Raw genomic sequence first — 20,490 nt, 5'->3', positions numbered from 1 at the left:
TGCTCTCTTTCCCTCTCTTCTCTCTACCTCTCCAGTCTAGAGTGGAAGGTAGAGAAAGCAGTCAGTCACCTGCTTCTGTCGCAGGCAGGGTGTCCTTGCCAGTGGCTGGGGAGGAGACAGAAGGGGGAAGATGTGGATTTGTGAGGGGCGGAGTGTCTCGTGAATTCCTGTGGGTGGGAGAGGAGATTAGACATTGGCCCTGTTGTGATGGATCCCGAACACCTACCAGTGAGTATCCTGTGTGTGCTGACGGAGAGCAGAGCGTCTGCAGGCTCACAGGCAGCTCTGCAAGGAACGGCACATGTGTAGGTGTGCCGTGGTGCCTGTGGAGGACTGCGCGTTGGTTTGCCTTTGTGTGCCTGTGCACATGGACGCCCTCACGGGTGTGCGGAAGTGCAGAATCTGGGAGGTGTGAGTGGCGGGGACTGCTTGCTGGTGTCATGTATGTGCGGATGAGCAGGCGTGAGCATGGGCTTCAGGGTTGGGGGCAGGCACGGGTGTTGTACTGTGTGTGCAGTCTCCCTGATTCTCTCTTCGTCTGTCTCTCTGTCTCTGTGTCTCCATCTCTGCCTCTCTCTCTGTCTCCGTGTGTGTGTGTGTGTGTGTGTGTGTGTGTGTGTGTACGTGTGTATGCATTGGATGCCAGAGCATGTGTGAAGGTACTGATAACTGGGTTGCACGCATGGGTGGAGGGCTGCATGTGACATGCGGGCTGAGGCTGCAGATCCTTTCACTGCAGGCAGGGTCTCTGGAACCGAGAGGCTTGCTTCCCACTCTGTCCCAGAGAGCCAGGACATCCTCTTAGCCTCCTTACCCATCTGACCTCACCTGTGTTTCTCCCTCTGCTCAGGTCATCAATAACTATCTGGATGCCAACGAACCCCAATCGGAAGCCCGTCTGAGCCGAATGCACTTCCACGACAACCAGAGGAAAGTCGATTATGTGCTTGCGTACCACTACCGGAAACGGGGAGCACACCACGGTCACGGCTCCCCCGGACATTCACTGGCTGTTATCTCCAATGGGGAGACGGGCAAGGAGCGCCATGCGGGAGGCCCTGGCGATATCGAACTTGGGCCACTGGATGCTTTGGAAGAGGAAAGAAGGGAGCAGCGTGATGAGTTTGAACACAACCTGATGGCGGCTGGGCTAGAGCTGGAGAAGGACTTGGAGGTGAGGCTGGCCAGACTACAGGTCTCAGGGTGGGTGGGTGCCTGGTGGGCAGTGCTACTCAAGAAGGCTTTGCTCTGGCAGATAGCCTGGTTTTTTTCTTTTGTGCAAAGCAGATACTTTTGCCCAAGACGTTGCAGGAGAGTCTTGGTATTGTGGTAACTTTGGCCAAGTGGTTCCATGCTGCCGTGGGAATGTGGTGGTGTGCCATGCCCACTCCTGGTCATGCACACACAATGTCCCTGGCAGTCTGGTTAGAGACTGAAGGTGGGACATGGTTCCCTGAAGGTCTGTGACTTTCTCCAGAGTGGTTTCCTTACATGAAGACCTGGCTTCCCCGTTGAACTTGGATTTAAGTTCCTTTGTGGGGATATAGGATCTCCTTCAGTAAGGCTTTCTCGGGACTCATGAGATACTTTAGGGGACTGAATGGGACACCACTGAATATATTTTATAAACCTGTAAGAGAGAGAGAGAGAGAGAGAGAGAGAGAGAGAGAGAGAGAGAGAGAGAGTGTGTGTGTTTGCACATATGTATATCAACTCTGGCAAGCAGACTAAAGCAACCCATGGAAATCTGCCCACCCACTCACCCATCCACCTACCCACCTATTCACCCACCCACCCATTCATCCACCCACCCACTCATCCATCCACCCACCTATATCTATCCATCCACCCATCCGCCCGCTGACTCACGCTCTCACCTATCCACTCACTCACCCACCTATCCACCCACCCACCCACCCACATATCCATCCATCCATCCATCCATCCATCCATCCATCCATCCACCTATCCACCCACCCACCCATTTATTTACCCCCATTCGCCCATCTGCACACCCACCCAGCTGCCCATCCCACCACTCATTCGTGTATGTGCCCATAGCACTCTGATCTTTCCAAAAATATCCTGGCCTTGCTATTTCTTCCAAATTCATCTATCTCCAATCTTCTCTTCTCCAAACTTCTGTTCCAGGTTGGCCATCAGCCTACCCTCAGTTGTGGGTTGGTGTCACCCTGGTCTTGGGGTCTTGACTGTGATGGAGTCCTCTCTTCCAGGGACTCTTGCTCAGACCCATGCATGCGCATGCCTTCCCTTTGGGTCTCTGCTCTGTCCTCCTTCCCTGGACATCCCCAATAAAACCCCATCATGCCTTTCACTCTCCATCCCTGGTCCCAGCTCTACATTTCTCGATCTCATTTAGCTCAACACTGCTACCTACAGCAGTGAGGTAGGTTTTTCTCATATCTGTGCCCCACCAGCTCCATGAAGGTGGGGACCTTGTTTCATTTCCTGCTTCATCCCCAGAACCTGGGATAGAATCTCTCACAGTAGGTGTCTCATAAGCATTAGCTGTGGAAAAGGTTGGCCTTTTAGAGGAGACTTAGGCTTCTTATTTGAAAAGCAGTAACCTCCTTGTGGGGCTGTGGTTTTACATATTCCACTGTTAGATGGAGAAATGAAAACATCTAGCACAATAGCTTGTATACATGAGGTTCTCAATGAGTGCTTATTATAATTTTTATACTATTTTTTCATACAACGTTTTGATATGTTTTTCCACTCCCCTAACTCTTCCCAGGTTCTCACAAGCTCTTATCCACCCAACATTATGTGCCCCTCCAAAAAACAATTACCTACAATAATCAAACAAAAATCAAAACAAAAGAAAAATGCCATAGCAAAACAAAATGAAACAGAAAGTCCACAAAAAGCCAAGGAGTTTATTTTGTGTTGGCCACTTACTGCTGACTACCTGGCCTGCCCAGTGACACTCCATCGGAGGAACTGATTTTCCTTTTGGCAGCAAGCATCAGTTACAAATAGCTTCTTGGTTAGGGGTGGGACCCCTGGACCGCTTTCCCTTCTCAGTTCTGGGGATGCGTCTGGCTTGAACATGTACAGGTTCTGTGCATGCTGTCACCATCCCTGGCAGTTCATATGTGCATCAGTCCTGTCGTGTCTGGAAGGTATGGTTTCCTTGGCGTCATCTGTCACCTTTTACAATCTTCGCTTTGCCTCTTCCAAACAGGTCCCTGAGCCTTGAGGGGAGGGGTTTGGTGAAGACATCACATTTAGGACCGAGCTGCTTTAAAAAGCAACATGTGAAAGTTGGGAAGGCATTCGCATCTGAAATCTAAGTTAGGCATTAATGCTGTCTTCATATGGAAGGGTCTTCAGAGGACGTTCATCCCTTCTCTGCATGTATCTTGGCTCAGGCTCCTGTGGTACTGACTTTTATGGCTCGTTCACACCCGTTTGGCAGGAAGAATTCCTCTTGGTCACCTTCTCACCAGTAGAGGAGACTGTAACCTGTTGGATCACTTTGGGCCCCTTTACTCCGGACTACTGACTGATTTTTTTTGCTGTTTGAAATCCAAAGCTCATGTGGTCCTTCCGGTAGGAGTCACCTGAGCAGGTATCTCCAAGGTCTTGGCCTTACAAGGAGCTGTGAGTACTTGTAGGTCACACTTGTAGTCTCTGATGTCAGGGAGTAGAGGCCTTGATTGGGAGACAGGGCAGGTAAAACTCAGGAGGGGACACTCAGAAGGTTGATTAGGTATGGTTGCTTCTGTGCCTCTTCTGCCGTCTCAGGACCATGGGCAGCTTGCCTTGACCTTAAAGTCAGAGTTTCCTTGCCTATAAACAGGAATAGTACATCCTGTCCAGGGTTGGCAAAAAGATGGAACAAGTCAAGCAAACGAAGCATCCCGAGTAGCATGATGCTGTTATTATTATTCAGAACTTCCATATATAACAGAGAGTAAATGTGTCATTAAAATTAAATTTCAGATCATCAATGAGTAACTTTGTAGAACATTTTTTAAAAATGCATACAGTTCGAATGTGCTCCATGTGCTATTAGGGATAATGTACTCGACATCGGCCTGAGTTCCACTGTAGCTGACCTGGTCTTTAGCATGGCCATCAACTACATCAGTGAAGATGTATCTGCCCATCCTTGCTGCTCTCTGCCCAGTGCTCAGGCCCTGGGCTGAGAATCTAGAGGGCACAGAGATAGCTGAGTGACTGATGTTAGATTAGGATGGGATCTTGTCCTATAAAGTTCTCTCTATTGTGTGACTAACACTCTCCCTCCCCACTCCATCCTAGCTTTAAGGTCCATTTAACTCTTTTCCATGAGGGCTCAGCCTCCCTGAACCTTCCTGTCATCCCACTCACGCGCCATCATGACCTTCTCTCTTGTAAGATTCCTTCTCTCTGACAAGTTCCCCTGATTGGTGTTGGGATTACACACACACACACACACACACACACACACACACACACACACACACAGAAGAAGTTAACTGCACTCGGAACTCATAGCACGCCATTATCGTTATCGTCATCTGCAAATGCTCCCCTCGGTCGTCGCTGCCTACTCTCTCCATAGGCAATCGTTCTAGAACATTGTGGTTCTGGGAAATGCTGTATGCAATTTTGTATTTTTTTCCATTTTAAAAATAGACTATTGTTCGGAACTGTTTTATAGCTGCAGGGAAAATGGAAGTAGTGTGCAGGGCTCTTATGGTCTTACCCTGCGCCTGGCTTCCCCTGTTATTACCTTCTTATTAATTGGCACTCTAGTTACAATTGATGAATTGACATTGACATGTTATTATTAACTAAGATCCATGTTCTATTGAGATTTGTTTCTGACTGCCTGTCCTTTATTCTGGACTGCCCTCCTGGGCTATAACATTGTATCCCATCTTATCTCTTTAGGTTCCTTTTGGTGTTGACATTTTTGGGGACTTCTGTGAATGTTAAATTCACTTAAAACGCACTTTTTACAGCTTACTCTGCTTGTTTTTCTGGTCCAGTGCTGGCGTCCAGAACCTTCATGCTCTGAACATGTATCTCACATGTTGTTTCTAATGGGTCCTTGGAAGTCACCTCAGTTCACCTTATCATCCCCTTCATAGCAAGGGGCACTTAGGTTGCTTCCCACTGTGGGCTACCACAATGAGACCAGGGGTAAATTGTCAACACCTGCTCAGTTGTTCTTCCTCTCCCCTGGTCTGGGCTGTCTGTTAGGCTCTGATTTCACTATGACTTTCAGAGCAGCGAGATGGAAAAGGGTTTCTATCAGACCCCCATTAAAGCCCTTCGCTAGGAAAAAGAGGTTTGTGTCCACCAGGTTCTGAATATGGCAGAATTCATTTCTGTCCCTTTCTTTGGACAGGAGGGTGCTGCCGTGCACTCCTCAGCTGGTGCTTCAGGTTTTTGTTTGGTTTTGTGAATTTTTTGCATTGACTTATTGCTGCTCATCCTCCAAAGGCAATCTGAATGTTAACAGAGGGATGGGAGCTAGCCCATATGCTTTCTTCTACTTGGCCGGTTGATGACTGTCTAAGTTAGAACCATCCCCAGGGATGCCTGTGGCTCCCAGAGGTACTTGCATCCTTGTTACCCACTCATGTAACTGAGGACCGCTCCTTCAGATATGAACATCTCTTCTAAATGGGAGGCCAATTGCAGTCATCCAAGTGTGTTCTCCACCAGAACTCAGGTTCCTCTACTCTGGTGGGGCTGTGGAGTGAGTTGGATACGGCCTTTGAGGGAAGAGCTAGGAGGTCCCACCTCTCCACCTGTACCTTCCAAACTTTCTGTGTTGGACTAACGGAGCCAGCAGGACAGAATGGAGACAGAGAGGCATGGTGTCACCAGGATCATTTGGGGAGCCATGTCCCTGAGCCATGTGCAGTGTGCAGTGCAGGCAGAGCCTGGGGAATTGTTCAGACACTTCCAGGCACGACCCCACTGTATCCTTCAGGCCTCGAATGTCAAAGTCTGTGCAGTTATATCTTCAGAACAGGAGTGGAGGGGAAGGTATTCATAGGGGGTTCAGATGCTCCTGGATTGAGGAGGGTTATTTTCCCAGTGGGTTCAGATGCCCCTGGATTGAGGAGGGTTATTTTCCCAGTGGGTTCAGATGCCCCTGGATTGAGGAGGGTTATTTTCCCAGTGGGTTCAGATGCCCCTGGATTGAGGAGGGTTATTTTCCCAGTGGGTTCAGATGCCCCTGGATTGAGGAGGGTTATTTTCCCAGTGGGTTCAGATGCCCCTGGATTGAGGAGGGTTATTTTCCCAGTGGGTTCAGATGCCCCTGGATTGAGGAGGGTTATTTTCCCAGTGTTAGGACACCAGAGACCTGGTCCCTGATGCTGACACTATTGTCCATGTTCTGTCATTTTCAGCAGCTCTGTGAACTGTTCCTGGCAGAGTTGGGCAGAGAGTGGGCAATGTGCTGACGGGGAGGCCCCCATTTCCTTCAAGGTGCCAAGCGCTTTTCTCCCTTGCTTAGTATCAGGTGAGAAGAAAGAAGGGCCTACAGCCCTTTCCTGCAGGGAGCACTCCTGTTTGAGCCACAGGACAGTTGCCCATCTCCTGACGGTGGGTCTGGGCATCAGACAGTAGATGTACCCATCAAAGGGACAGGAAAGGGACATATGGAATGTGTGTCCATTTGGAGACAGGAGTGAAGGCATGGGAATTGGAATCATTTTACTTCCTTAAAACCAGTGACAAAGTTCTTGACTTTTTCCTAAAGAGTCTTTTGGGAAAGAATCTTTTCCTCTCCTCCCCCTCCCCCTCCTCCTCCTCCTCTTCTTCTTCTTTGACTGGATGATTAAAACACCATCCCTTTGAAGGAATTGGACATAGGTGACTTTGGGAAATTCCCGATTGGATCTGTGGTCCCATGAAGCATGATGTTGTTCTGACTAACATGATGTTGTACTAAGCCTTCACAAATGTCCTGTAGGTGGGGGACACTCCCATCAATAATCCACAGAGAGCTCTGCAGGGGCCAGGAGTTGAGGTTTTGAGAAGTGAAGTAGGGGTGCTGTGTCCCTCTTTTCTATTATGGACTAATAGCTACAAAGTAATAGGCCGCAGAGCTTGGGCCTCTGGAGCACTAGGCTACCTGGGTGACTGTCTGTCCCTTCGTGCTGCATCATAGCCTTCCAGGAGAGATGGTGAGATCTGGTGCAGCTCATCTTGCTCTTCCGAAGCTCACACCAAGCCAACCTCTCCTCTTAGGATTCCAGACGTTGCTCTCCTTTTCCTCCCTGGGAAAAGCTGGCACTTCAAATCCTGAAAGTCTTGCTGTTTGGTTTCCCAGGGTGACAGCGACCCATTGAATCTTGCTGTAGCAGTGTGCCACAGGCATCCCCCGAGCAGGCAGCTGGTGGAGCGAGGGTGGTGGCATGCTTTTGTGGGAGCAGGGTCTTCAGAGTCTGACTGACTCCATTAGGACATAGTCTTTGGCCTCCTCAAGAGAGGGTGGGGTGTGCGTTCCCAGGACAGGCCTGGCCAGTGGGAGGTGGTGCTGACACAGGGTTGGGGGACACTTAGTCCCCTCTTATGTCACATGACTATTGTGTTCTCAGGAGTGTGAGCATCTCCCCTGCTCCTCACTCCCACCCCACAGCAGCACGCTGGAGCCTTGGGCTTCTTTCTCTCTTGCCTCTTTCCTACCTTGAGGTTTCTTTAGGGACGCAATAAGACAACCTGGCACCCATCCCCTGAGACCATACAGCTGAGAGCAGAGACACAAGAGGGTAGGTGGGACCAGATCTCAGTGGGCAGAACAGGGGTAGGAACCCAGAGGAAAGCAACGACGGAGGTGAAGCCCCACCCCACCCAAGCCAGGTGTCTATTTCCTTATGATAAAAAAAAATAAGTAAATCTGGGCATTCAGTCTTCTCATCTGATGCTCACCCTAGCAACCTCACTCCCAGTCCTTTCTCCTGTCTTTGGGTCTTCACCCTCCTAACGGTGGAGACAATATATTGTCAAGAATTTGAATGAGCGATGGATCTCGGGAGAGCAGACAGAGCCATCTGGGTGAGGTCTTTCTCCAGTCTCCCAATCTGTGCCTCTCACTTACCACCAGGCACCTCTAGTGGTCCGTTGGGTCTCTCAAAGGTGCTGGAAAGAGATTTCTGGGCTCTAACTTGTTATAACTACTCTATGATCCCAGAGGGCACAGATCACACTTACCCTTGTGAAAGACTCTGGCCCGGGGCACCCAATTTTCCTCCATGTGTTTTGTTTGTTCTCTGTTAGCACACGCTATTCGGGAAGAAATGGGATCATAGAGCAATACAATTGTGATGATTTGGGGTGATTTCTTTCAGTCATATTGGAGAGTAGGAACTGTGGAGCTCAGGAGAGAATGTGGCTGGCAGTTCCTTACACTACTCAATGTCTTAATCAAGCGAACTGACTGCAGACAATGTGTGCAAGCAAACAAGGCAGGGAGTTCCAGCTTCTGCACTGCTCGGCCTGTTTCCCTGGAAGCTAAGCTACCATCCTGTCAGGCTGGAATCCTGCTAGTGCTCCAGGTCTGATGGCACTGGGGTTCACAGATGGGGCTCCCGATAATGGGCTGTGCTGGCTGCCAGGTATCCAACATCACTTCTCTTTTCTGTGGTAATTTCCCCATCTCTGTGGTGAAGAGAGAGATGGGTAGCAATCTGTCTCTTCCCCGCTGATGGGTCCTTCTGCGGCGTTGCTGGGTGTTTTGGGTTCTGGGAGATGTGCTGTGAAGGAAGCCCCCTTTCTGTTTGTCACCTGTGAGCCAGAGGTCATTGCCTGTGCTTGTGCTGTGCCTCTAACTGCAGAGATAGAAAGGCGGCTGAAGGAGGAAGCTGGTGGACGCAGTATTTGGACCCCTCTCTCTTGTTTCTCAATTTGTGACTTTTCTGAAGCCCCATCTTAGCACTGGGTCCTGGGCTTGGTAACACAGGGGCTAATGAGACTTGAAAGTCCCGCTTTCAAGGTGGGGTAGGCTTAATGAGAGAGCCACACAGAAGCTCAGCAAAATGTCTTGGGAGAGTGATGTGGGCATTCCTAAGCCTGCCTTAAACCACCTGGCTAAGCCATCTTCCCCACCTCTGTCCCAGCTGACGGGGTCCAGGCAGATGAGAGTGAGCTGTGTCCCCATGTTTATTAAACCTTCAGGAAGGATTCACCTGCAGTTACCCTAAGATGCCGGTGTGGGCTGTGCACATTCAGACTGCATACTTTTATTGCCGCTCTGTCCGAAAGCCTGACAGAAATACCCTAAAGGAGGGAAGATTAATTGGTTCCTGATCTCTAAGGGTCCACTCCATGGTTGTTTGGCCTCGTGTACTTGAGAAGAACATCATGGTGTTGGGAGCATGTACCAGAGAATATTTTCTCATGGTAGATAGGAAGCAGATAACAGGCCAAGCTGGCACTAGGCTGGCTTTCTCCCCTCCTTCCCTTTGTTATGTCTGGACCTCAGACCCATGGGACGAAGCTGCCCTCTGCCAGGGTGTATCGCCCACTCAGTTAATCCTCTCTGGGAGTCCCATCATAGACATCCCCAGATGTGCCTCACTGATCTCCAAGGTGATTCTAAATGCCATTGACAGCAAAGACTAACCACCAAAGAGAGTTTAACTGGAGTGGGTTTTGTGCACAGCAGAATGGGTCAACCTCCACTGACAGATTGTGAGTGGGTGGGGACACCTCAGTTCTTAATGTCCTCTCCTGCCACTGTTGGTCAGCTAGAGCTGATAACCTCTGGGGCCATTGGGATGTGGGAGCAGTTCTCTATCTTTGTGGATTTTGTAAATGGAATTCAGGGTTAGAATCTAGAAACTCAGATGGAGGAAACTAACCACATCACTAACTGAAAGTTAGCTTTTACTAAAGTTAAAGTTATAGACAAATCTCTATGTTACTGTGTGTTTCTGTGACTTTGTCACTAATAGGAATGACCATAGGTTTGTGTCACATCTTGGTCCTGGTAGGAATCTTTAAAATTTTTGCTTTCATCTCTATGTAATGTTTTTTGAGTTGTAGCATATTTTTGGTGTGGTGGCAGGTTTTATTTAATGTGTGGATATAGAAGTAAGTATATTACCAATTTCACACATTTATTTACACTTTAAAAACGTGTGTGCATGGGTGCACACATTTCTGTGATTGCAGGTTTGTAAGTGTGTGTGTGTGTGTGTGTGTGTGTGTGTGTGTGTGTGCATACGTGTGCCTATGGAGGCCAGCTTTGGGTGTGAGTCCTTGGGAGTGCACACTTTATCTTTTGAGACAGCATCTCTCTCCAGGACCTGGGGCTCATCAAGTAGGTTACACTGACTGACCAATGAGCACCAAGAATTCTCCTGCCTCTGCCTAACCTGTGTCAGGATTTCAGGTAGGGACTGCCACATTCTGCTTTCTCATGGGTGCTGAGGATCTGAACTCAAGTCAGCATGCTCATTGGGCAAGCGCTTTGACCATATCCTCAGCTTCTATTTGTTCGTGAAAATCCCCTTTATAAAAACTTAGTCTTGTCTTTATCATCCATTTACAAACAGTCCAAGAATGAAATGTATTTCACTGGTATGTCTTGGGTTTCCCTGTCTCAGAAAAGTTGACAAACCCTTGAATACCTTCCCCCAAACCTGGACAGCTATCAGGAGTCTAGCCTGCCTTGTGTGAAGGGAGGCCTGCTGGGGCCCCTTGCAGCTTCTGCCTGGGAACTGAAAGGCTTAGAAAGGTCCCAGGAAATCTTCTTTTGGGGGCGTGGCTTTGGAGACCTGTGAATTGGTCACTAGTGCAGCTGCTGTGCTTTGGAGGCAGGTGGTTAGTGTCACGATGTGTTTGGGCCCAGTAAGGGAGTGAGCATCCTGGAACATCTGTCTGCTCCTGGGTTCTGCTCCCTCTAACTTACTGGTTTCCTGGAGCTGAGACTTCATGTGGGACAGGAAAGGATTAGTCCTATATCATTATTTCCCACATTATGCATGTGACAATACTGATTTTACATAGCCTGGGTTGAGGCAGTCTGCACTGAAATAAAAATTGATGGGCTGGGATGTAGGTCAGCCTAGCATGCCCCAACCCTTGAACTAGAGGGCAGTATTGCAGAAAAGGTTCCAAACTGAAATTAACACTTGAGAATAGAAGTAAGTATTTTACTAATTTCACACATCCCCAGTCACTGAGCAATTGCATCAATACAGTAACTTTCTCAGTTTTTACTCTTTCTTATGTATCTTCTGTCAACTCTTCTTATAATAGAGGAGGGCAGAAAAGTGGAAGAATGCACATAAAAAGTCACAGAGTTGGCCACCCAACATTTTGTTGATGTCGCAGGCACCATGGATCTATCTGCAAGGCTATTCCTAGTTTGAATATTGGGAATAAATATTCAGGGAGTTTATTGATCTTTACAAAGTGTTTTCCGAAGAGAACTGGGTCCTGTGGGTCTCCAAGGCCCCTTCCTGTCCTACCTTCCCTAACCTAGAACATCCAACTGTGCGTTGTGTTTGGAAGACTGACTCTTGTTTTGGGTGTGTGGGTTAGAAGGTTTGTGTGCAGTGGCGACCTGTCTCAAAAAGAGAAAGGGCATTTGCTTGTGGTCAGGTCACCAACAAAAGTCATAACTCATCCCACATATCCCCAGCCTTCCTGGTCTGCAGATGATAAGTAGACGGAGATCCAAGATGACGGCTATGGTGGGAATAAAGGCAGGGGCATCTGGAAGGGCTGTTTGCTGATTTTTGTCTACTAAAAAGGACAGATGCTTTTTGGGGACCTCTGATGGTTGAGTGTCAACTGTACATCAGCTGGAGTCATCTAGTAAGAGGGAACCTCAACTGAGTGGTAGCTTCTACAAGACTGGCCTTTAGGCAAGTCTGTGGGGGGATTTTCTTGATTAATGATTAATGTGGGATGGCCCATACCACTGTGGGCAGTGTCTCCCCTGGACAGGTAGTCCTGGCTTGTATGAGAAAGGTAGCTGAGCAAGTCAAGGGGAGCAAGCCAGTGAGCAGCATCCCTCTACGGTCTCTGCCTCCACGTCATGCCTTGCGCTCCTGCCCTGACTTCCCTCCATGACTGATTGTGATGTGGAAGTGTAAGCCAAATAAACCCTTTCCTGCCCAAGTTGCCTTTGGTCACAGAATAGAAATCAAACCAGGACAGAACTCCGTCTTCTGTCTTCAACTGCCCAGAAGCTCAGCTGAAATCAGAATGGTTGTGAACCTCTTAACAAGATTCAGGGGACTTACGATGTGGTCTTGGGGGCTCGCAGGGAACCCCAGGGTCATTTGATGTCTACAGAATGTGAACCGAGCTTGAGGCATTGTTGGCTTGGGTGGGGCCTCATCTGATTCATTCTACTGTATTATGTTAGACCCTATAGGACTAGGGCCTGGACCATGAGTTGATGGTGTTGTGTCTGCCACACTGAGTTTCTATTTAGGAACCAAGGATTTGCAGGAGTTTAGGGTTGAGATCGTGTCCCTGAATCCCAGGGCTCTTCCATCCTGGGATCTTTTGCTTAGCTAGCCCACAGCTTTGGGAGGGCCTATGGCTTTCTGCATCATTTTAGGAATATTCAGTCAGGAGGGGAGGGATGTGACGGATGTGCTATTGAGTTCTTGCCTCTGTTGGGTGCAAACCCAGGAACTCACATGGGTTTAAGGGCAGAAGCTGTGGGACTCTTAGAGCTTGGGTGAGCCTGCTGCTGGTTCCCTGTGCACAATACCTGTGTGTGATTCGAATGTGCGTGTTGCCGTCTACTGTTCCCAGGGTACACTGTGGAGGTGGGAAGCCATGTCTAGAGTGGCCTGGGTCATCACCTGTGAGCATGGACTGCTTGGTGAATGATTATAAAATCAGGAGGTGGCCTGTCTCCTCTTCCCCAGCAGTGTGTCACCCGGGGATGAAATCTGGATGTAGAGAGTGAAGGGCCTGCTTCCTTGGCACACAGCTTCCCTGACATGGCATCTTTGTGCAAGTTCTTGACCACACTGGCTCTGTCTCGGGTTTGTGATCTGTAACTGACAGCTTCCTGAGTGAATATTTCACGAATTGTGAAGTATAATAAGACGGAACCAAGTTGGCTTCCCCAGTGTGCTAAGGTTTCTACAGGTGCGATGTAACACTGACTGTGCCTTGGGGGAGGAATGGGTTTACTTCACTTACACGTTCACTTACACGAAATCAGGACAGGAACTCACGCAGTGCAGGACCTGGAGACAGGAGCTAATGTAGCGGCCATGGAGGCTGCTTACTAGCTTGCTCCTCATGGCTTGCTCAGCCTGCTTTCTTATAGCACCCAGGACCACCAACCAAGGCATGGCACCACCTGCAGTGGGCTGGGCTCTCCTGCATTAATCAAGAAAATTCACCCCAGACATGTTCACAGGCCAACCCAGTGGAGGTATTTCCTCATTTAGGTTCCCTCTTCACAATGGCTGTAGCTTGACATAGGACTAGCCACTTTGCACACTTTTGCACTTTTAAATTCTTTTGTGTTTTCCACCATATGAGCCTAGTCGAGCTTCTTTCCCATCTTCATTTTTCAAAAGCAATTTTTAACTTTTGCTTCTGTTTTGTGTGTATGGGTATTCTGCCTGCGTGCGTGTCTGTGTAACGTGCACAAGCAGTGAGTGCCCTCAAAGACCAGAAGAGGACCTTGGGTCCCCTGGGGTTGGAGTCACAGACATTTGTGAGCAACCATGATTGGAACGGGAATCAAATCTGGGTCTTCTGGAAGAGCAACCAGTGCTCTTAACGACTGAGGCCTCTCTCCAGCCCCTCCCCCATCTTCTGAAGGAACACAACTGTCTCAGGATAGGCAGTGGTCAGAAGACCTGTGGAGACCTAGTGATCCCTGAACAGCACACTCCCTAGTCCAAAGTGGCAGGGAGTTGGTGACTTGCGTAAGCTGTGCTACCCAGGATCTGGACCCGAGCCTGAACTCGGTGGCTGTAGCATCCTTCTGCTCCTGCCCTCTGTGTGTAGAATAGGGAAGGGTCGTCCTGTCTCCCAGAATCAGAGTACTGGGTGTTTAGAAGGGCCCAGGAGTGAAGAACGGAGGCTCAGTTCCTGGCTTCTCTCTCTGTCTCGCTTCCTATCAAACCTAAATGTGAGGTGGTGGTCTTGGGACAGTGCGGGTTTCTCTATCTACTGTAAGTACCTAGGGCCATGCTTACAGTCAGACTCAATCTGCATCGGGTTACTCCTGAGAAGAATGGATGGGTCTAGAGCCGGAAGGCAAGGGTGGAAGGTAGTCAGGGTTCCTGGAAGGCTAGGCTACGCTGACACTAAGATGCAGTCAGTGCCTGGGCTGTGGAGGGTTGGGGCCCAGGAACATCTGGAGCCCCTGCGAGGGTCCAGCCACACAGAGGGGCCACTGTGGCATGCTAGCGCACGGGAACAGAACTGAGCTGAGAAGGTCCCTAGTTGTCCCACTTCTTTCTGCCTCTGGACACCAGGAGGGGTAGGGTGGAGCCTGAAGGCACTTCTTCTAGGCACTCTCTGCTTTCTCCTTCAGGGGCTCCTCTTTCTCTTCAAGCATAGTTGTTCTGGCTCTCCGGGTTGACTATAGCCACCCTTCTCAAGAACTGTGATCAAAGCAGCAGCAGCAGGAAGGGCAGAGCCCTGGAAATCACACTGTACTGGCTCCTCTGCAATGGCCCTGATTCCAGATGGGGCTGCCCCCTCCTTCCTTCACCCTGGCCTTCTTAAGCTGCTTACTTCAGAGCCTGATGTGTGTCAGCTCTGTGGTTTGTGGGATGAAACACCTCTTGAGAGCAGAGGCCTCCCAGGCCCTGTGAGGAGGAGCATAGTTATACAGGGAGCACCTTTTGTGATGTCAGGGTTCAGTGAAAGAAAAAGGCTGGGGACGGCCCTGCACCCCACAGGGTGACCATGTAAACCTGTTATTCCTGCCACATCGAGGCTAATCACACCAGGCCTAATCTGCTCACTGCCTCTTGCATTCTAGGTCATTCCAGCCTGCTGTGAGGATGCTCAGGGAAGGGAAGCTAATTCAGACATTAATCCAAACCTAAGTCAGGCAGAATTACATGGCTAGGCTAGGCTCTCCTGGCCCCCAATGCACAGCATAATTCCCTCCAGACTGTGGCTTATCCACATGACACTTCTACCCATATGGGTAATTGCAAAGTGTCTGCGCCGACCTTGTCTTCTCTCTGTCTCTCTCTCTCTCTGTTCTCCCTTCCTGTTTCCACACATCCTGTCTCACTATAACAACAGGAACTGAGAATGGTAGGGGCAGGTGGAAATTCCTAGAAGGAGGAAGTTCTGGTGGAAGGCCCAGTTCCAATGCCAGATGGACTCTGCCTCCCAACTCAGTGAGTGAGTGATGTGTGTTTGTACACTCCTTCAGATACACTGCATGGTGTCCCGCTCTCCTTCAGATACACTGCATGGTATCCCCCACTCCTTCAGATACACTGCGTGGTGTCCCCCACTCCTTCAGATACACTGCATGGTGTCCCCCACTCCTTCAGATACACTGCATGGTGTCCCCCACTCCTTCAGATACACTGCACGGTGTCCCCCACTCCTTCAGATACACTGCACGGTGTCCCCCACTCCTTCAGATATACTGTGTGGTGTCCCCCACTCCTTCAGATATACTGCATGGTGTCCCCCACTCCTTCAGATACACTGCATGGTGTCTCCCACTCCTTCGGATACACTGCATGGTGTCCTCACTCCTTTGATTTTCTGCAGAAACCTAGTTGTGTGGCTTTGAAGAAGTTGTTACCTGGTATGGGGGAGAGCTCTGTCTGTGGGAGATGAACGGTGTTATGAGATGACGCTCATCACCACGCCTCAGGTGGCACCCTGGAAATGCAGGCATTCTCTGCTCTTCCATCTTCTTAATCTTAGATCTGAAGCTTCTTCAAGTGTTCTCATTGTTCTTCACAGCCGAGATGACCTTGTGTTAAGTCAGATCTTAACCAGAGTCCTGGCGGTGCCTTGTGGGCCAGGGAGAGGCTCTGACATGTGGCAAGCTAGACTTCTAGATCAAATAACAGCACAGAGATGAAGGACTTCTCAGGGGCCCAAGCATCCACAGAAATAGGGACATCTTCCTGGGGACTATTTTGTGGGACATTTGTGATGAAGCACCAGACCTGGCGTCCCAATCTTGGGACAACTTTAGGAAAGGAGGGAGGGGCAGCTGACCCACAAGATGATTCCCAGGAAGATGTCCCTATTGCTGTGGTTCCTTGGGCCTCTGAGAAGCCCTCCATCTTTGTGCTGTGGTTTGATCTAAGAGTCTAGCTTACCACATGGAATGCCTATTTTAAAATTAAACTGAATTACTGCTACCGTGACTGATTTCTAATATTCTCATCAACCCTCATGCTAATCTTTTTGACATTTAAAGCTTGGATTTGAAATTCATTTTCGCTTGAAGCAGGGTGCCCCTCTAACTTCCACTATCGAGAGGATGTCTCCTATTTATACACTAAGCACAATTTACCTAATGAACCTTTAAAAGAAAAGAGCTTCTAAGCTGTCTCTTTTGCTTACTCATGCAATATCTCAAAACTCAAGAAGGAAGTTCTTCTTAAGGTCTGACCTAAATCCCTCAAGAGCAACTATGTGGTGGCACAGGCACCAGGCAGATGGCGTGCAGTTGATTGGCCCCTCTGGGTTTAATGTACGTGAAGATTTGTCTCGAGAGCTTTCTTTTGAGGCTCTCATGTCCCAGGCAATGAAGCAATGGGAAGATTATAGGCCTGGGGAAGAGCGAATCTCATTGTAGATCAGAGCCCTTTCTCTGGCTCTGTTTCTGACCCCGGTACTTGAACTTGAGTGTTTTCTGTTGATTTGGGTTCTTCCACCTACCATGTCCTGTGGTGTTGACCAAAAGATCAATTGCTGGAGCTTCACAGTCACAGCTGATGTTCACGACAAGTCTCAGGGTCTTTTCGGCCATACCTCACCTCCTGACCCTGTGCTAGTCTTCAGACAGTTGCCATGGTCTCCGCTCTCTGTAGTCCAAGGCGTCTCCTCTGTCATCTCAGCTTGGTCTCCATGCTAGCCTCCCAGGAGCCCCGAAATAGCTGCCTGGCTCCACCCTGTTCCTTCCTGGTTCTTGTTGGGGTATCACCTCCTTGCACAAATCCCCTGGCAATTTCTCTGTCACTGGATCACATTGCAAGCTCCTGTCCAAATGCTGGCCGGTTGCAACCCGTTCCAGGCATCCCCCTCCCACCTGAGTATTTGTGTTTTTGCTTATTTATCCCCAGATGCAATGGCCACATTTTTCCAGGTTGAATCCACTCAACGTTACTTCCTGCCTGGGTTTACTGACATCTCCAGGTCCCCTCTGCAGCCACAGATGCAGCCCTGGAAATGTGGCTTCCCAGGACACCATGTGGGGCCAGGATGGGGACAGCCAGTGACCCTGCTGAGAGGCCCAACCCCTCCTAAGTCAAGAGTCCTCCCAGGAACATGTCTGAGCTGATGAACGCAGAACGCCATCCAATGCTCCCAGCAGGGGAGTGACCTAGACAGAGACCTGTCCCAGCTGTGTGCTGGTTTGCTGGCTCTCTCTAGCGAGCGAGCAAGAACAAGGAGACTCCTTCCTGCCCCCTTGGCCTTCGCTCCTTCTGAGCACCCTCGCCAGTTCTAATGAAATACTCAGCAGATGAAGTGAATGAGTGCCAAAGAGGGGCGGAGCTGTGCAGTGTTGGCCATTCCCTTTCCGGACTCATGGCTTTAGGCATGGCGTTTGCCTCTTCTAGGAGGGCAGGGGCTACAAGTCAAACGCAGGGGTTGAGTGGTGGCCTCCCCAGTTTTTTGTTAAAAGCAAGAGTTTATTTTAGATCCCTCCCCCATTTTGTTTCACTGTAAAGCCAATGACTCAGAAAATCAGAGTTGGAAGAGACCTTGGAGACTCTTTAAACCGCATCTTATTTTGCAGATGGAGGCTGCGGAGATTCAGCAATGTGCTCAGGTTCATAAAAGCGCTTCCGCTGGTCTCCTGACCAATAGATGGGTGCTAAGTAAGGCTTGGCAAGTTAAAATCTCAAGTAAGGATGGCGGGGGGAGGGGGGCGGTACGGGGGAGATAGGGACCTTAGTAACAGATGCCTGATCCAACAGCCCAGTCTGCAAGGTGTTCTGGTTTTCACGGCTTCTATTTTCTTCAATTTTACTCTGAACCAGAGTTAGGAAGCAATGTTGGGTGCTGTAGTCCTGCCTGCTGCGGCCCTCAGAACTAACAATGGTGAAACCGAGGTCTGTGCTGCAGGGAGGACCAGGGGGCCAGATATTTAGTAACAGTGGGACTGGTTCAGTGGAAGAAGCCCCGTGTCCCGTCCCTTCCCAGTTCTGTCTTCTTACCCACAGAGGCCTCTCAGCACGATGCTCAGGGCTGGTGCGGAGGGTCTTCAGAAGAACTTGATGAATTTGGACTGGTTTTAAAATTCACCTGGGGAAATCCACAGCTGCAGCCCCGAACAGACACACACACACTTGTGCTGCTCTGTTTTCCACCCCCTCCCATCCTGCCTCCATGATCTGGAAGAGTGCACACACCCCGTCCATAGAGCCACACCTACTGTGTGAATAGGCCAGCTGAGCACAGTGTGAAGAGAGGGATTAGCTGTCCTGTGAATGGCGAGTTCCCTGCCAAGCCAAGAGGCTGGGTAGCTTCAATCACACTTGTCTTCCAGGAAGGTCTGCATCCTGGCCTGCAAAGCTCCTCCCAGATGCAGAGCTACTCCTCTCTAAGGACCTCCACTGTCCCCAGGGAAGAGGCAGAAAAGGGAGACAGGCATCTGGGGGCCACCCAAGTCCGTGCCAGGCTTATCTTAACAGAGTTGTTGTGAAGCGGCAATGTCTGTTGAATTCTGAATCCATTTTATAGAAATCAAGGCTCCATCTCTAACCTGGCCTGCCTTCTTAGTCTCTGATGTGAGGGTTCAGATCCACGGCTTCAGGGTGCTCATTCTGGAGGCAGCTTACTCTCTATCTGCTATAACCTCTGCTTTCCGTTTTTCTTTTTAAAGAATGACCACGATCAAATAATAATTTCTCTTTGTATATTTTTATTATTATTAAAACAATTGTTCTTTGGAGACAGGGTCTCACTCTATCCTTGGCTGGCCTAAAACCCAGAGATAGACTTGGATTAACAGTGTGTAACACCATGCCTGACCCAAATCTTAATTCTTATGGCTGTATACACATGACCCAAATGTGTCTATCACTAGTTGCCCCAAAAGAAACATACAACATATAATAGAATTGCATGTGAATTCCATAGATGTCTCATTGGGTTTAGTTAAAGCCCATGAATAACATTTTAGTGTTAGGGGCATCATTCAAATATCGCAACAATAAGTTAGTTATCTGTCTTCTTTAAGGTCCCCTCATGAGGAGCTTTAGCAATCCTCAGGAATCAAGAAATGCAAATGTCTACTCTATAGTCTTGATTCCCAGTCCAGGGGAAGGGAAGGGGCACCTGTCTGCCATCTGAACTCAGCAGGCCACTTCCTCAGCCATTGCTTAGGCCCTGTAATCTCCCATGCTGCGTTGGGAATCACTTTCCACACTTTCTAGGCCCCACTTCTCACCGTGTCTCTTAAAGATGGGAACGGTGTAACAGACAAATAGGAGTCAGGATTCTATTTTTATATTTTGTAGTCCATTGGTCCTGGACCCTTGACCCTGATCATACAATGGGAACTCATTTAGGAGCACCCCCTATCCCAGAGTATGGTGTTATGAGGGGATCCCAAAAGACACACCTTCCATACTCTCCTTTGAGTAGATCCGTAGCCGTTTTGAACCGCATAGACACTTGCCCATCCCACCAGCTCCTTCACCATGTCACTTCCTGTAGCTGTCTCACGCACTGTGGCTACATAAGCTGAAAACAAAACAAGCCGTGTTTGCTGTCAACCATTATCCAAACTGTAAAGAAGTCAAGAGAGGAGCGATGTGGCTTCCCCTTGCTCTTATCGTCCCCATTTCTGTGTTCATCCTTAACCCCCACCTCTGTCCTATCGGCACACCGCCCTTTGGTGTTCCTCAGCTGTCCTTCAGAACAGCAATCCTTCTATGAGCTGCTTACCCTGTACTTCCCTTTGCTCCTGCATGATTGATAGTTTTCCTCCCTCCCTCCCTCCCTCCCTCCCTCCCTCCCTCCCTCCCTCCCTCCCTCCCTCCTTCCCTCCTTTCTTTCTTTCTTTCTTTCTTTCTTTCTTTCTTTCTTTCTTTCTTTCTTTCTTTCTTTCTTTCTTTCCTTAGACAGGATATAGAATTTGGGGTTGGCGGTCCTGTTATCTTGAATATTCCTCTTTTTGTTGTTCGGCAGTGCCATACATGTGCCGAGTGTTTTGTGCTCATGTTCACCCCCATTTCCCTCTCTCATCCTCTTTCCACTCCCACTGCTGGGTGTCTTCCCAGCAGGTCCCCTTCCTACTTCTATAGTCTTTATTTTTATTTCCCGTGTAGCCCCTGGGTTTAATTAGAGTGGCCCGCATGG

At 49.2% G+C, this 20,490-nt stretch overlaps 1 protein-coding gene across 2 annotated transcripts in view; it reads left to right on the top strand.

Moving 5' to 3' along the window:
• Positions 1-20,490, top strand: part of Ano2 (anoctamin 2) — a 362,201-nt gene that overhangs the window by 19,500 nt on the left and 322,211 nt on the right. The window contains exons 1-2 of one of the 2 annotated variants that reach the window (XM_075981963.1): positions 176-228; positions 851-1,174. In XM_075981963.1, the coding sequence (XP_075838078.1) occupies positions 208-228; positions 851-1,174 (345 nt within the window). In that variant the 5' untranslated portion in view covers positions 176-207. Of the gene's footprint in view, positions 1-175; positions 229-850; positions 1,175-20,490 lie in introns of those variants that run through there. The other variant, XM_075981962.1, reaches the window with a different exon arrangement.

This window comes from Microtus pennsylvanicus, chromosome 8 (genome assembly GCF_037038515.1).
Source record: "Microtus pennsylvanicus isolate mMicPen1 chromosome 8, mMicPen1.hap1, whole genome shotgun sequence".
NCBI lineage: Eukaryota > Metazoa > Chordata > Mammalia > Rodentia > Cricetidae > Microtus > Microtus pennsylvanicus.
Note: the sequence above shows the minus strand (reverse complement) of the source record. Positions and strands in the feature narration are given on the sequence as shown.